The sequence below is a fragment of the Triturus cristatus genome, chromosome 8 (assembly GCF_964204655.1).
Source record: "Triturus cristatus chromosome 8, aTriCri1.1, whole genome shotgun sequence".
Taxonomy (NCBI): domain Eukaryota; kingdom Metazoa; phylum Chordata; class Amphibia; order Caudata; family Salamandridae; genus Triturus; species Triturus cristatus.
In genome coordinates, this window is record NC_140591.1 from 7672946 (window position 1) to 7691088 (window position 18143).

Consider the following 18143-nt stretch of genomic DNA (forward strand, 5'->3'; position numbering starts at 1 on the left):
CGGTGTGTAAGGTGTAGCGAGAAGGTGCTCATGAGAGGAGGCAGTGTTACCTTTGTTTCAGGCCTGCTGAAGCGGTGTGCAGGCCCATGAGAAGGTGCTCGTAGCAGGGGTAGAGTTACATCTGTTACAGGCCTGCTGAAGCAGTGTGCAGGTGCAGTGAGATTCCGCTCGCGGTAGGGGGCAGTGTTTGCTCTGTTTCAGGCCTGCTGAAGCAGTGTGCAGGGAGAAGGTGCTCGCGCAGGGGTCAGCGTTACCTCTGTTTCAGGCCTGCTGACGCTGTGAGTGAGGTCTAGCGAGAAGGCGCTCATGGCAGGGGGCAGTGTTTCCTCTGTTTCAGGCCTGCTGAAGCAGTGTGCAGGTGCAGTGACAAGGTCTGCAGGGTAGGGGCAGTGTTACATCAGTTTCAGGCCTGCTGAAGTGCTGTGCAAGATGTGTTGGAGCCACAGATCCTGGCCGCAGCATCAGCAAAGGGAAGCAGGAGGTCTACACGGGGACCTCCTTCTCAAGAGAATTTGGCTCAACAGAAGAGTGAGAATAGAGGTGGGAGAAGTTTAAAAGTGCCCACGAGGTTTTCTGAAATTTACAACCTTTGTATTTTGAAAGGGTTGCAAATGTATGCAGACCTCACAAAATTCTTCTTGTGGAAGAATTCTTCTAACATCTATTTGTGAGTGAATTTTCTGGTGGAAAGATGATTTGTTTTCCTTTTGTAACATACTTAAGAAGGATGTTTTCTTGGCATCCTTCAAGATGTTTGCAAAGTCGACAAGGTTTAAAAAAAAAGTTCACAACATTTGTGAAGGAAAAGCTTGCACTCCTGAGACTGTCACAGATTTTCAAATACTATTCCTGGAATTCTTGGTGAATCTCCCAAAAATTATTTGCTTCAATCATCGGAGCAATTCAGTGAGATTCCATGGACTTGCACTAAGCCGACAGTAGTTTGTGTCCTGGAAACTAGTGTAGAGTGAACCCATCCAAAGACACTAACTTCCAGGGAGATAAGGTGTCTGGGTCTCAGCAATATTTAATGTTTGGTGTTTTGTAGGAGGGGCCTGGGTCACTAAAGTGGATATGGCCGTTTTATTGGTCAATTGTGGCGTGACCTACTCAGAGCATCATGAGGTACGATTACAGAAGACCTGAGCGCCAAGCATCAGAAGGTCTGAGTGTTAGAAGGTCTGACATCAGAAGGCAGAGCATCAGAAGGCCGGAGCTTCAGAAGACCTGAGTCTCATACGGCCTGAGCATCAGAAAGCCTGAGGCTCAGAAGGTCTGAAAGTCAGAAGGTCTGAACATCAGAAGGCCTGAGCAGCAGAAGACCTGAGCAGCAGAAGGCCTGAGCAGCAGAAGGCCTGAGGCTCAGAAGGCCTGAGGCTCAGAAGGTCTGAGGCTCAGAAGGTCTGAGGCTCAGAAGGTCTGAACGTCAGAAGGCCAGAGCATCAGAAGGCCTGAGGATCAGAAGGCTGGAGCATCAGAACTCCTTAGTGTCAGACTGCCTAAGGCTCAAACTTCCTAAGCATCAGAAGGTCTGAACATCAGACGGCCTAAGCATCAGAAGGCCTGAGCGTCAGAAGGTCTGAACATCAGAAGGCCGGAGCATCAGAAGGCCTGAGGATCAGAAGATTCGAGGATCAGATGGTCTGAGGGTATCAAGGTGCGAGAGTCAAAAGGAGTGAGACTCAAAAGGCCTCAGAGTCAGAAGGTCTGGGCATTAGAAGGTCAGATCATCAGCGTGTCTGAGAATTAGAAGGTCAGATTATACGATGGTCTGAAAATCACAAGGTTCCAACGCCACATGGTCTGAGGATCAGAAGATCTGAGAACCAGAAGGTCAGATTATGAGAAGGTCTGAGGATCAGAAGGTCTGAGGATCAGAAGGCCTAAGTATCAGAGGTTCTGAGTATCAGAAAGTCTGAGCTTCAGAAAGTCTGAGGGTCAGAAAGCCTTGCATCAGAGGGCCTAGCGTCAAAAGTTATAGGCATCAGAAGGTCTGAGCGTCAGAAGGTCTGTGGGTCAGAAGGTCTGTGGTTTAGAAGGTCTGTGGGTCAGAAGGTCTGTGGGTCAGAAGGTCTGTGGGTCAGAAGGTCTGTGGGTCAGAAGGTCTGTGCATATGGTCTGAGTGTAAGAAGGTCACAGCGTAAGAAGGTCAGATTATCAGAAAATTTGAGCATTATAAGGTCAGATTATCAGAAGCACTGATCACAGGGTCTGAACATCACAAGGTCTGAACATCACAAGCTCTGAAGATCACATGGTCTGAGGATCAGAAGGTCTGAGGATCAGAAGATCTGAGTACTAGAAAATCTGAGGATCAGAAGGTCTGAACAACACAGAGTACCAAAAGGTCAGATCAAGAGGGGCAGAAGATCAGAATGTCTGAGGATCAGATGGTCAGAGCATCAGATGGTCAGAGCATCAGATGGTCAGAGCATCAGAAGGTCTGAGCATCAGAAGGTCTGAGCATCAGAAGGTCTGAGCATCAGAAGGTCTGAGCATCAGAAGGTCTGAGCATCAGAAGGTCTGAGCATCAGAAGGTCTGAGCATCAGAAGGTCTGAGCATCAGAAGGACTAAGGATGAGAGGGTCTGAGGATCAGAAGGTCTGAATATCAGACTGTGTGAACATCAGAAGGTCTAAACTTCAGAAGGTCTGAACATAGGAAGGAAGGAACATCAGAAGGTCTGAACATCACATGGTCTGAGAACCAGATGGTCAGATCATTAGAAGTTCTGAGGATCAGAAGGACTGAGGATCGGAAGGTCTGAAGATCAGGAGGTCTGGGGATCAGGAGGTCTGAGGATCAGGAGGTCTGAGGATCAGGAGGTCTGAGGATCAGGAGGTCTGGGGATCAGGAGGTCTGGGGATCAGGAGGTCTGGGGATCAGGAGGTCTGGGGATCAGGAGGTCTGGGGATCAGGAGGTCTGGGGATCAGGAGGTCTGGGGATCAGGAGGTCTGGGGATCAGGAGGTCTGGGGATCAGGAGGTCTGGGGATCAGGAGGTCTGGGGATCAGGAGGTCTGGGGATCAGGAGGTCTGGGGATCAGGAGGTCTGGGGATCAGGAGGTCTGAACATCACATGGTCTGAGTACCAGAAGATCAGATCATTAGAAGTTCTGAAGATCAGAAAGACTGAGGATCAGAAGGTTAGAGGATCAGATGGTCAGAGGAGCAGAAGGTCTGAACATCACAAAGTCAGAGCACCAGAAGATCTGAGCATCAGAAGGTCTGAGCATAAGAAGGTCTGAGCTTGCGAGTGCCTGAGCATCAGAGTCTGAACATCACAAGGTCTGAGTACCAGAAGGTCTGAGCATCAGAAGGACTAAGGATGAGAAGGTCTAAGGATCAGAAGGTCTGAATATCAGACGGTGTGAACATCAGACGGTGTGAACATCAGAAGGTCTGAACATCAGAAGGAAGGAACATCAGAAGGAAGGAACATCAGAAGGAAGGAACATCACATGGTCTGAGAACCAGAATGTCAGATCATTAGAAATTCTTAAATCAGAAGATCAGACGGTCTGAGGATCAGGAGGTATGAATATCAGAAGGTCTGAACATCACATGGTCTGAGTACCAGAAGGTCAGATCATTAGAAGTTCTGAAGATCAGAAAGACTGAGGATCAGAAGGTTAGAGGATCAGATGGTCAGAGGAACAGAAGGTCAGAAGATCAGAAGGTCTGAGATTGCGAAAGTCAGAACATCACAAAGTCCGAGCACCAGAAGGTCTGAGTAACAGAAGGTCTGACATCAGAAGGTCCAAGGATCAGAAAGTAGATTCTATGTAAATTGAACATTTTGAGAAATACTCTGTCTGCTTGAGGGATGACGCCTACTTGTTTCCGTAACACCAGAGCAGTGCTGAGGAGGCTACCATCACGTATCAGCCTGCCTTGCATTAGATTTTTACTGAATGTGCTCCTGCAGTTTCAATGCCTGGTGTATGTAATATGCACTAGCCGTACTATAGATACAAGATCACACTCAAAGCACGCTTTGTAAATTTCACAGTTCTAACCAACCAGCATATATGCAATCTACCTTTCATAAATCGAATACGGCTAGCAGTTCTGCCACCTCTCCCAGGCACTGACGACTCGGCTGAGGGCCTGATTCAGACTTTGGTTGAATGATTACTACATCACAAACTTGACAGCTATCCTGTCCACTGTATTACAAATGCATTATATTCAATAGCAGTTGTAATACGGCAGATGGGATACCCACCCATCCATCGAAATCAGTGAGGTACACAAAACAAAACAGTGATGGATGGAATGCTTGAATTTATCTCAGCCACAGGCAATTGCTCGGGACGCATCCCAATACATTGTTATTTTGCACACCATGCCACCTCAATGGACCCAGCTATATGCAATCGGTTTTGACCCTGCTCCAATAAGAACAGTCCAGCCCGAAGTGCCAAGATAGGTCCTCCCTGAACAAGAACACAAGGCACCCAGGACCAGTTTCACTATAGTTATGGGCTCATCAAGTGGGTACAGCTTGGTTCCAGTGAAACAGTGTGCAAGGGACCCACGGACTGGCGACATATTAAAGTACACAAAGAGGTGATTGATGAAATGCTTGAATTAATCTCAGTCACTGGTAATTACTTGGGCCGCATCTCAATCCATCCTTATTTTGCACACCACGTCACCTCAGTTGGGACCCAGCTATATGCAAATCAGTCTTGACACTGCTCCAATTGGAGCAGCCCAGTCCAAACTGCCAAGACAGGTGCGCCCTAAACTGGAACACAAGCAATCTAAGACTGGTTTTGCACTTGTTATGGGTTGATCAGCTATCTAATTCTTAGTTCCGGTGACACGTGGTGCACGGGACCCACGTCTTGGGATACTTGGTCCATTTAGTGGAATATACTAAAGTACACCATAAGTGATTGATGGAATGCTTGAATTATTTCAGTCACTGACTTAATTTTGTACACCATGTCACCTCAGTTTGGACCAAGCTATATGCAAATGAGCCATAACCCTGCACCAGTTGAAACAGTCCAGGCTGAACTGCCAAGCCAGGACCTCCCTGAACCAGAACCAAAGCAATCCAGGACCAGTTTCACCATAGTTATTGGCTCATCAGCTGGGTACAGCTTGAGTCTAGTGACACAGTGTGCACAAGACCCATGTCTGTGAAAAACAACCTCTCCCAGGCCGGTTACCTCTACCAGGCCATTTACCTCTTGCACAACAACCTCTCCCAAGCCTACTACCTCCAACAGGCCATCTACCGCCTGAAAACAACCTCTCCCAGGCTTACGGCCTCTATCAGGCCATCTACATCTTAAAAAAACAACCTCTCCCAGGCCTGCCACTTCTACCATGCATCTACCTCATGCACATCGACCTCTCCCAGACCTGCGACTTATACCAGACCAACTACCTCCTGCAAAACAACCTCTCCCAGGCCTGCTACCTCTACCAGGCCATCTCTCGCCTGCAAAACAACCTCTCCCAGGCCTGCTACCTCTATCAGGCCATCTACCTCCTGCAAAACAACCTCTCCCAGGCCTGCTACTTCTACCATGCATCTACCTCATGAACATCAACCTCTCCCAGACCTGCGACCTCTACCAGACCAGCTACCTCCTGCAAAACAACCTCTCCCAGGCCTGCTACCTCTACCAGGCCATCTACCTCCTGCAAAACAACCTCTCCCAGGCCGGCTACTTCTACCAGGCCATCTACCTCATGCAAAAAAACCTCTCCCAGGCCTGCTACCTCTACCAGGCCATCTACCTGGAAGAGGTGTTTGACTCCGGACCACGGGGTTCACGGTTCGATCCCGAGTGCCGGCGGCAGGTCAACCCAGCACCATCTGACTCTGGGCAATAGCTCGCTTAATCTTCCAGAGGGCCCCCAGCGCCGGGAAACCACTTCGGCGGTAGCTGTGTGCTTTACAAATTCAAGGTTATTATTATTATTATTAGTATTACCACCTGCAGAACAACCTCTCCCAGGCCCTGCTACCTCTACCAGGCCATCTCCCTTATGCAAAACAACCTCTCCCAGGCCTGCAACCTCTATCAGGCCATCTGCCTTATGCAAAACAACCTCTGCCAGGCCTGCTACCTCTACCAGGTCATCTACCTTCTGCAAAACAACCTCTCCCAGGCCGGTTACCTCTACCAGGTCATTTACCTCTTGCACAACAACCTCTCCCTAGCCTACTACCTCCAACAGGCCATCTACCGCCTGCAAACAACCTCTGCCGGGCTTACGGCCTCTATAAGGCCATCTACATCTTAAAAAAACAATCTCTCCCAGGCCTGCTACTTCTACCAGGCATGCACCTCATGTACATCAACCTCAAAACAACCTCAACCAGGCCTCTATAAGGCCATCTACATCTTAAAAAACAATCTCTCCCCGGCCTGCTACTTCTACCAGGTATGTACCTCATGCACATCAACCTCAAAACAACCTCGACCAGGCATCTACCTCCTGCACAACAACCTCTCACATGCCTGGTACCTCTAACAGATCAGCCACCTCTTGCAAAACAACTTCTCCAAAGCCAACTACCTCCAAAAGGTCATCTACCACCTGCAAACAACCTCTTCCAGGCTTACGGCATCAATCAGGCCATCTACATCTTAAAAAAACAACCTCTCCCAGGCCTGCTACTTCTATCAGGCATCTACCTCCTGCAAATCAACCTCTCCCAGGCCTGCCACTTCTACCATGCATCTACCTCATGCACATCAACCTCTCCCAGACCTGCGACTTCTACCAGACCAGCTACCTCCTGCAAAACAACCTCTCCCAGGCCTGCTACCTCTACCAGGCCATCTCTCGCCTGCAAAACAACCTCTCCCAGGCCTGCTACCTCTATCAGGCCATCTACCTCCTGCAAAACAACCTCTCCCAGGCCTGCTACTTCTACCATGCATCTACCTCATGAACATCAACCTCTCCCAGACCTGCGACCTCTACCAGACCAGCTACCTCCTGCAAAACAACCTCTCCCAGGCCTGCTACCTCTACCAGGCCATCTACCTCCTGCAAAACAACCTCTCCCAGGCCGGCTACTTCTACCAGGCCATCTACCTCATGCAAAAAAACCTCTCCCAGGCCTGCTACCTCTACCAGGCCATCTACCTGGAAGAGGTGTTTGACTCCGGACCACGGGGTTCACGGTTCGATCCCCAGTGCCGGCGGCAGGTCAGCCCAGCACCATCTGACTCTGGGCAATAGCTCGCTTAATCTTCCAGAGGGCCCCCAGCGCCGGGAAACCACATCGGCGGTAGCTGTGTGCTTTACAAATTCAAGGTTATTATTATTATTATTAGTATTACCACCTGCAGAACAACCTCTCCCAGGCCCTGCTACCTCTACCAGGCCATCTCCCTTATGCAAAACAACCTCTCCCAGGCCTGCAACCTCTATCAGGCCATCTGCCTTATGCAAAACAACCTCTCCCAGGCCTGCTACCTCTACCAGGTCATCTACCTTCTGCACAACAACCTCTCCCAGGCCGGTTACCTCTACCAGGTCATTTACCTCTTGCACAACAACCTCTCCCTAGCCTACTACCTCCAACAGGCCATCTACCGCCTGCAAACAACCTCTGCCGGGCTTACGGCCTCTATAAGGCCATCTACATATTAAAAAAACAATCTCTCCCAGGCCTGCTACTTCTACCAGGCATGCACCTCATGCACATCAACCTCAAAACAACCTCAACCAGGCCTCTATAAGGCCATCTACATCTTAAAAAACAATCTCTCCCCGGCCTGCTACTTCTACCAGGTATGTACCCCATGCACATCAACCTCAAAACAACCTCGACCAGGCATCTACCTCCTGCACAACAACCTCTCACATGCCTGGTACCTCTAACAGATCAGCCACCTCTTGCAAAACAACTTCTCCAAAGCCAACTACCTCCAAAAGGTCATCTACCACCTGCAAACAACCTCTTCCAGGCTTACGGCATCAATCAGGCCATCTACATCTTAAAAAAACAACCTCTCCCAGGCCTGCTACTTCTATCAGGCATCTACCTCCTGCAAATCAACCTCTCCCAGGCCTGCTACCTCTACCAGACTAGCTACCTCTTGCGAAACAACCTCTTCAATGTCTGCTACCTCTATCAGGCCATCTACCCTCTTAAAAAGCAACCTCTCTCAGGCTTGCAACCTCTATCAGGTCATTTACCTCCTTAGAAACAACCGCTCCCAGGCCATCTACCTCCTGCAAAACAACCCCTCCCAGGTCAACTACCTCTATGAGGGCAACTACCTCCTGCAAAACAACCTCTCCTATACCTGCTACCTCTACCAGGACATCTACCTCCTGTACAACAAACTCTCCCAGGCCTGCTACCTCTACCAGACCATCTACCTCCTGCGAAACAACCTCTCCCAGGCATCTACCTCCTGCACAAAAACCTCTCCCAGGCCTGCTACTTCTACCAGGCCATCTACCTCATGCAAAAAAACCTCTCACAGGCCTGCTACCTCTACCAGGCCATCTACCTGGAAGAGGTGTTTGACTCCGGACCACGGGGTTCACGGTTCGATCCCCAGCGCCGGCGGCAGGTCAGCCCAGCACCATCATACTCTGGGCAATAGCTCGCTTAATCTTCCAGAGGGCCCCCAGCGCCGGGAAACCACTTCGGCGGTAGCTGTGTGCTTTACAAATTCAAGGTTATTATTATTATTATTAGTATTACCACCTGCAGAACAACCTCTCCCAGGCCCTGCTACCTCTACCAGGCCATCTCCCTTATGCAAAACAACCTCTGCCAGGCCTGCTACCTCTACCAGGCCAACTACCTTATGCAAAACAACCTCTCCCAGGCCTGCTACCTCTACCAGGTCATCTACCTTCTGCAAAACAACCTCTCCCAGGTCTGCTACCTCTACCAGGTCATCTACCTCATGCAAAAAAACCTCTCACAGGCCTGCTACCTCTATCAGGCCATCTCCCTTATGCAAAACAACCTCTCCCAGGCCTGCTACCTCTACCAGGTCATCTCCCTTATGCAAAACAACCTCTCCCAGGCCCTGCTTCCTCTACCAGGCCATCTACCGCCTGCAAAACAACCTCTCCCAGGCATGCTACCTCTATCAGGCCACATACCTCATGCAAAACAACCTCTCCGAGGCCTGCTACCTCTATCAGGCCATATACCTCATGCAAAACAACCTCTCCGAGGCCTGCTACCTCTATCAGGCCATATACCTTATGCAAAACAACCTCTCCGAGGCCTGCTACCTCTATCAGGCCATATACCTCATGCAAAACAACCTCTCCGAGGCCTGCTACCTCTATCAGGCCATCTACCTCATGCAAAACACCATCTCCCAAGCTTGAAACCTCTACCAGGTCATCTACATTCTGCAAAACAACCTCTCCCAGACCGGTTGCCTCTTCCAGGCCATTTACCTCTTGCACAACAACCTCTCCCAAGCCTACTACCTCCAACAGGCTATCTACCGCCTGCAAACAACCTCTCCCAGGCTTACGGCCTCTATCAGGCCATCTACATCTTAAAAAAACTACCTCTCCCAGGCCTGCTACTTCTACCAGGCATGTACCTCATGCACATCAACCTCTCCCAGGCCTGCAACCTCTACCAGACCAGCTACCTCCTGCAAAACAACCTCTCCCAGGCCTGCTACTTCTACCAGGCATCTACCTCCTGCAAATCAACCTCTCCCAGGCCTGCTACCTCTACCAGACTAGCTACCTCTTGCAAAACAACCTTTTCAATGTCTGCTACCTCTATCAGGCCATCTACCTCTTAAAAAGCAACCTCTCCCAGGCTTGCAACCTCTATCAGGCCATTTACCTCCTGAGAAACAACCGCTCCCAGGCCATCTACCTCCTGCAAAACAACCCCACCCAGGTCAACTACCTCTATGAGACCAACTACCTCCTGCAAAACAACCTCTCCTATACCTGCTACCTCTACCAGGACATCTACCTCCTGTACAACAAACTCTCCCAGGCCTGCTACCTCTAGCAGAGCATCTACCTCCTGCTAAACAACCTCTCCCAGGCATCTACCTCCTGCACAAAAACCTCTCCCAGGCCTGCTACCTTTACCAGACCATCTACCTCCTGCAAAACAACTTCTTCCCGGCCTGTTACCTTTACCAGGCTTTCTACCTCCTGCAAACCAACCTCTACCAGGCATCTACCTCCTGCACAACAACCTCTCACAGCCCTGGTACCTCTAACAGATCTGCCACCTCCTGCAAAACAACCTCTCCCATGCTTGCTACCGCTACCAGGTCATCAATCTCCTGCAAAACAAACTCTCCAGGTCAGCTACCTCTACTACGCTGCCTATCTCCTGCACAACCACCTCTCCCAGGCCTGCTACCTCTAGCAGGTCATCTACTTCCTGCACCACAACCTCTCCCAGGCCTGCTACCTGTACCTCTAAAAAACAACCTCTCCCAGGCCAGCGACCTCTATCAGGCCATCTACCTCCTGCAAAACAACCGCTACCAGGCATCTACCTCCTGCACAACAACCTCTCACAGGCCAGGTACCTCTAACAGATCAGCTACCTCCTGCAAAACAACCTCTCCCAGGTCAGCTACCTCTATCAGGCCAGCTACCTCCTGCAAAACAACCTCTCCCCGTTCTGCTACCTCTACCAGGCCATCTACCGCCTGCAAAACAACCTCTCCCTGGCCTGCTACTTCTGCCAGGCTATCTACCTCTTGCAAAACAGCCTCTCCCAAACCTGCTAGCTATACCCCCAGCTAACTGAAGGACAAACTGTGCATCATTACTAGAGCATGTAAAGACCAGAGTAACGCCCTTGGTATGCTTCAAAGTATCCCAAACCATAACTGAGAGGGAAAGTGAGCTTGAAAAGCTGTGTTAGTATGTTTGACACTTGCAGCCTCTCTAGTATCCTTCCTTCAGCCCTCTTAGGCGTTGCTGTCTGTATTTTCATCTTACCTTTAAACTGATTTTGAAACAGCTCCTGCCCTTTGAATGGCCACCTGCCTTCACATTAAATGTCACTGTCCACCTCCCCCACCTTATTGTCAATTCTTGTATTATTTACTTTCCAGACTTCCAGGTACATCTTGAAGTCTTATAAGGAGCCCTGTCATCACTGCGGCGGGCTGTGTGTTGTGTACATACACATCTACACCAATATTCTATTCAAACAGGCTTTGGCAAAGCTAATTCGACACACAGGCGTATGTTTGCTTGTAAAAATCTATTTTAAAAAAGTCTTACGATAAAAAAGGGAACAAAAACAAACACACATCTTAAGGTATCTAAATACTTGATACTGAATACAATAGTTTCAATCTTTATTAACAGGTTGTGTTATTTTATGTACAGTACCTTCTCTTCAACACACTCACCCTTCCATACAGGACTCTACAGTACCTTCTCTTCAACACACTCATCCTTCCAAACAGGAGTGTGCAGTACCTTCTCTTCAACACATTCACCCTTCCATTTCGACACCGTAAAGTACCTTCTTATCATCAGTCACTCACCCTTCCATACTCCACCGTACAGTACCTTCTGCTCATCAGTCACTCACCCTTCCATACTCCACCGTACAGTACCTTCTTCACATCAGTCACCCATCGTTCCACACTGCACCATACAGTACCTTCTTCACATCAGTCACCCATCTTTTCATACTGCGGCATACAGTACCTTCTTCTCATCCATCACTCATCCTTCCACACCACACCATGCAGTACCTTCTTATCATCAATCAGTCATTCTTCCATACTGCACTGTACAGTACATTCTAATCAGTCACTCGTCCTTCCATACTACGGCATACAGTACCTTCTTCTCATCCATCACTCATCCTTCCATACCACACCATGCAGTACCTTCTTATAATCAGTCAGTCATTCTTCCATACTGCACCGTACAGTTCCTTCTCCTCATCAGTCACTCGCCCTTCCACACCACACCATGCAGTACCTTCTTTTCATCAGTCAGTCATTCTTCCATACTACACCATACAGTTCCTTCTCCTCATCAGTCACTCATCCTTCCACACCACACCATGCAGTACCTTCTTTTCATCAGTCAGTCATTCTTCCATACTACACCGTACAGTACATTCTAATCAGTCACTCGTCCTTCCATACTGCACCATACAGTTCCTTCTCCTCATCAGTCACTCATCCTTCCATACCACACCATGCAGTACCTTCTTATCATCAGTCAGTCATTCTTCCATACTGCACCATACAGTTCCTTCTCCTCATCAGTCAGTCATTCTTCCATACTGCACCGTACAGTTCCTTCTCCTCATCAGTCACTCATCCTTCCACACCACACCATGCAGTACCTTCTTTTCATCAGTCAGTCATTCTTCCATACTACACCGTACAGTACATTCTAATCAGTCACTCGTCCTTCCATACTGCACCATACAGTTCCTTCTCCTCATCAGTCACTCATCCTTCCATACCACACCATGCAGTACCTTCTTATCATCAGTCAGTCATTCTTCCATACTGCACCGTACAGTACCTTCTAATCAGTCACTCGTCCTTCCATACTGCACCATACAGTTCCTTCTCATCAGTCACTCATATTTCCATACCACACCATGCAGTACCTTCATATCATCAGTCAGTCATTCTTCCATACTGCACCGTACAGTACCTTCTAATCAGTCACTCGTCCTTCCATACTGCACCATACAGTTCCTTCTCCTCATCAGTCACTCATCCTTCCATACCACACCATGCAGTACCTTCTTATAATCAGTCAGTCATTCTTCCATACTGCACCATACAGTTCCTTCTCCTCATCAGTCACTCATCCTTCCATACCACACCATGCAGTACCTTCTTATCATCAGTCAGTCATTCTTCCATACTCCACCGTACAGTACCTTCTAATCAGTCACTCGTCCTTCCATACTGCACCGTACAGTACATTCTAATCAGTCACTCGTCCTTCCATACTGCACCATACAGTTCCTTCTCCTCATCAGTCACTCATCCTTCCATACCACACCATGCAGTACCTTCTTATCATCAGTGAGTCATTCTTCCATACTGCACCGTACAGTACCTTCTAATCAGTCACTCATCCTTCCATACCACACCATACAGTTCCTTCTCCTCATCAGTCACTCATCCTTCCACACCACACCATACAGTACCTTCTTCTCATTAGCTCTTCTCTGTTGGTCATTTTGCTTCACACACAAAAGCTGGAATTTCAGGAGCTTTGCAATGAGTGTCAGTGGGAGCTCCTTGCCATTGTCCAGGAGGGTCTTGGCTGCCTCAGTCACCTAGAGAGGAGAGAAACATTATTTACACAAGTGTATATCAAGTACATCACAAAGTCACCTGGTTCTCTAGAGGCCGAGTGAGGACCAAAATAGAAACAAGGACGGGCAGCCCCCCTGCACATGCTGATTTCAGCCATGGGGACCCAATCTCCGGGGGCCTGGCCATGTTTCCCTGGGTACCCTGGAGCTACAAGGCCCCGGCGTCCTAGCAGGCTCCCCGCCTCTTGTGGGAGCGGGCATTGCTATTGCACACAGGGAGGTACTGGGAATTCAGCTCCCTGTGTGCAAGAGCAATAGTTTAATCTCTTTATCTGCCCGCCTGTCTGCGGGCAGGGAAAGAGATTAAACCTCTGCTTCCAGTGGGCGGGAGCACTTTGACAGCTCCCGCCAGCTAGATCTGGAGTGTTTTCTTTTACTTGGTGGGAGCTTCCCTAAAGCAATAGCAAAAAGCTATGTCCCTGAAGTAGGCACCCTTGGACATAGCAGGAGCCGGCCCTATGAGATAGCGGTCCCCAGGGCCATTAATGGCTCCAGGAAGGGGGTTGTGTGCCACCCCCCCTTCTTTGTGCATGGGCTGTTCCCAGGGAGGTAGTGGTTCCCAGGGGCTGCATATAGCCTGGGAGGGGGGCTGTGCGGTCCCCCTTTAATGTTTATTTTAGCCCCAGGGAGGTGGTGTTACCCGGGGCCTAGGGGATGTCCGCGCAGCCCCCTAAATAATTTTAATATATAGCCCCAGGGAGGTCTTAAGGTCCAGGAGGTCCGTGCAGACCCCAATATCATTTTTTAATTTCTAGGCCTTGGGAGAATGCTCCCTGGAGCCAGGGGAGGGGGGAGGGGCTGCATGGCCACTCTGCCAATTATTTAAATTAGCCTCGGAGGTGGTGGTCCCCGGGGCATTTTTAAGCCATTGGAGGTGGGCCCCGTGCACCCCCCCCCCCATTTTTAATTAACATGCATTGGCAAAGCCAATAGGTCTCGCCAATGTTTTGTAGCCACGCTGCACAGCGTCCCCTTTGCTGTGCAGCATAGCTAAAGTAAAATGTAAAAAAAACTTTATGTGACTGCCAGCCTCATTGTGTAGGCACGACGCATGTTTGTCGACAAAATGACATGGACACTTTCTGTTTTTAGATACTGATCCAAGTAAGATCGGTATTCAAAAATGAAACGTGCAAAAGCGTTTTAAAATACTTTTTAAAGCATTCAGGGAAATAGAAACAACAGAGGGAACAAGGGGTGAAGCAACATGGGGAGGGCAGGGGAACACAGCAGCAACACGGGGAGGGCAGGGGAACACAGCAGCAACACGGGGAGGGCAGGGGAACACAGCAGCAACACGGGGAGGGCAGGGGAACACAGCAGCAACACGGGGAGGGCAGGGGAACACAGCAGCAACATGGGGAGGGCAGGGGAACACAGCAGCAACATGGAGAGGGCAGGGGAACACAGCAGCAACACGGGGAGGGCAGGGGAACACAGCAGCAACACAGGGAGGGCAGGGGAACACAGCAGCAACACGGGGAGGGCAGGGGAACACAGCAGCAACACGGGGAGGGCAGGGGAACACAGCAGCAACACGGGGAGGGCAGGGGAACACAGCAGCAACACGGGGAGGGCAGGGGAACACAGCAGCAACACGGGGAGGGCAGGGGAACACAGCAGCAACACGGGGAGGGCAGGGGAACACAGCAGCAACATGGGGAGGGCAGGGGAACACAGCAGCAACATGGGGAGGGAGGGGAACACAGCAGCAACACGGGGAGGGCAGGGGAACACGGCAGCAACATGGGGAGGGCAGGGGAGGGGAACACAGCAGCAACACGGGGAGGGCAGGGGAACACAGCAGCAACATGGGGAGGGCAGGGGAACACAGCAGCAACATGGGGAGGGCAGGGGAACACAGCAGCAACACGGGGAGGGCAGGGGAACACAGCAGCAACACGGGGAGGGCAGGGGAACACAGCAGCAACATGGGGAGGGAGGGGAACACAGCAGCAACATGGGGAGGGAGGGGAACACAGCAGCAACATGGGGAGGGAGGGGAACACAGCAGCAACACGGGGAGGGCCGGGGAACACAGCAGCAACACGGGGAGGGCAGGGGAACACAGCAGCAACATGGGGAGGGCAGGGGAACACAGCAGCAACATGGGGAGGGCAGGGGAACACAGCAGCAACACGGGGAGGGCAGGGGAACACAGCAGCAACACGGGGAGGGCAGGGGAACACAGCAGCAACACGGGGAGGGCAGGGGAACACAGCAGCAACATGGGGAGGGCAGGGGAACACAGCAGCAACATGGGGAGGGCCGGGGAACACAGCAGCAACATGGGGAGGGCAGGGGAACACAGCAGCAACACGGGGAAAGGCAGAGGGGCACCAAAGCAACAGGAGGATGGCAGAGACATACAAGCAAGATGGGGAGGGTGGGGCACACAGAATCAACAAGGGGAGGGCAGGGGGCACTGAGGCAACATGGCGAAGGGCTGGGTGCTAACAATAATCCCTAAATAAAACCGAGCTTTAATTGCGGTGTCTCTGTCGATACTATTGAGCAGGGACACCTGCGGCTCTGCTACCCCAAGATAAGGCTGCACCCCATGTAAACTGTCCAAGCGGCCTACATATGTTTTCAGATCGCCTCCATTTGGATGTATAGCCCTAGAATTCTTCTAAGTTGTGTTTTAGGACGATGCCTGCATAAGCCCTCCGGTGCCAGTTTCCTTATTGTTTCAATGAAGCGCCGTCTTTCCAGTGTGTACACATCACCATTAGACATGTGTAACATCAGCATGTAAAAAACATGTTAACACACATCAATATTTCTGCACCGTCTGCTAATAACTATTTTATTTAAGTTCTGGGCGGATATTCTAAGGGATTTAAAACCACAGAAGTAGAAACCTAGAAGAACAGGTGTGCGACGCGTTACACAATAACAGACGTACCATATAACTTTAACCGTAATCTGTCACTGACAGAATGAAAATAGTAAAAGTGCCGGCACTCCGGCAGCGAGCAGGAACACCTCTCCGGGTATCGCCCTGAAAGGGATGTTCGAAAGAAAAAGCCAAAGGGCACGAGCCTATGAATGGTTCACAGTGAAATAAAAAAGAGGGTTCCCAAACCGACCGCAAGAGGACTACAGAAGCAGAAGGAGTCAAGAATCTGCTCCAGCCCGACCTCCTACCCCAAGAGGACTACAGAAGCAGGAGTCAAGAATCTGCTCCAGCCCGACCTCCTACCACAAGAGGACTACAGAAGCAGGAGTCAAGAATCTGCTCCAGCCCGACCTCCTACCGCAAGAGGACTACAGAAGCAGGAGTCAAGAATCTGCCCCAGCCCGACCTCCTACCCCAAGAGGACTACAGAAGCAGAAGGAGTCAAGAATCTGCTCCAGCCCGACCTCCTACCGCAAGAGGACTACAGAAGCAGAAGGAGTCTAGAATCTGCTCCAGCCCGACTTCCTACCGCAAGAGGACTACAGAAGCAGGAGTCAAGAATCTGCTCCAGCCCGACTTCCTACCGCAAGAGGACTACAGAAGCAGGAGTCAAGAATCTGCCCCAGCCCGACCTCCTACCCCAAGAGGACTACAGAAGCAGAAGGAGTCAAGAATCTGCTCCAGCCCGACCTCCTACCGCAAGAGGACTACAGAAGCAGAAGGAGTCTAGAATCTGCTCCAGCCTGACTTCCTACCGCAAGAGGACTACAGAAGCAGAAGGAGTCAAGAATCTGCCCCAGCCCGACTTCCTATCGCAAGAGGACTACAGAAGCAGAAGGAGTCTAGAATCTGCTCCAGCCTGACTTCCTACCGCAAGAGGACTACAGAAGCAGAAGGAGTCAAGAATCTGCTCCAGCCCGACCTCCTACCGCAAGAGGACTATAGAAGCAGGAGTCAAGAATCTGCTCCAGCCCGACTTCCTACCGCAAGAGGACTACAGAAGCAGGAGTCAAGAATCTGCTCCAGCCCGACCTCCTACCCCAAGAGGACTACAGAAGCAGAAGGAGTCAAGAATCTGCTCCAGCCCGACCTCCTACCGCAAGAGGACTACAGAAGCACAAGGAGTCAAGAATCTGCTCCAGCCCGACCTCCTACCGCAAGAGGACTACAGAAGCAGGAGTCAAGAATCTGCTCCAGCCCGACCTCCTACCGCAAGAGGACTACAGAAGCAGAAGGAGTCAAGAATATGCTCCAGCCCGACTTCCTACCCCAAGAGGACTACAGAAGCAGAAGGAGTCAAGAATCTGCTCCAGCCCGACCTCTTACCGCAAGAGGACTACAGAAGCAGAAGGAGTCAAGAATCTGCTCCAGCCCGACCTCCTACCGCAAGAGGACTACAGAAGCAGGAGTCAAGAATCTGCTCCAGCCCGACCTCCTACCGCAAGAGGACTACAGAAGCAGGAGTCAAGAATCTGCTCCAGCCCGACCTCCTACCGCAAGAGGACTACAGAAGCAGGAGTCAAGAATCTGCTCCAGCCCGACTTCCTACCCCAAGAGGACTACAGAAGCAGGAGTCAAGAATCTGCTCCAGCCCGACCTCCTACCCCAAGAGGACTACAGAAGCAGGAGTCAAGAATCTGCCCCAGCCCGACCTCCTACCCCAAGAGGACTACAGAAGCAGAAGGAGTCAAGAATCTGCTCCAGCCCGACCTCTTACCGCAAGAGGACTACAGAAGCAGAAGGAGTCAAGAATCTGCTCCAGCCCGACCTCCTACCGCAAGAGGACTACAGAAGCAGGAGTCAAGAATCTGCTCCAGCCCGACCTCCTACCGCAAGAGGACTACAGAAGCAGGAGTCAAGAATCTGCTCCAGCCCGACCTCCTACCCCAAGAGGACTACAGAAGCAGGAGTCAAGAATCTGCCC

At 50.6% G+C, this 18143-nt stretch overlaps 1 protein-coding gene across 1 annotated transcript in view; it reads right to left on the reverse strand.

The window, feature by feature from the left end:
• The window catches only part of SPAG17 (sperm associated antigen 17), a 1802643-nt gene that overhangs the window by 1333809 nt on the left and 450691 nt on the right, over nucleotides 1-18143 (reverse strand). The window contains exon 4 of the mRNA XM_085620708.1: nucleotides 13147-13278. Within this exon, the coding sequence (XP_085476834.1) occupies nucleotides 13147-13278 (132 nt within the window). The remainder of the gene's footprint in view (nucleotides 1-13146; nucleotides 13279-18143) is intronic.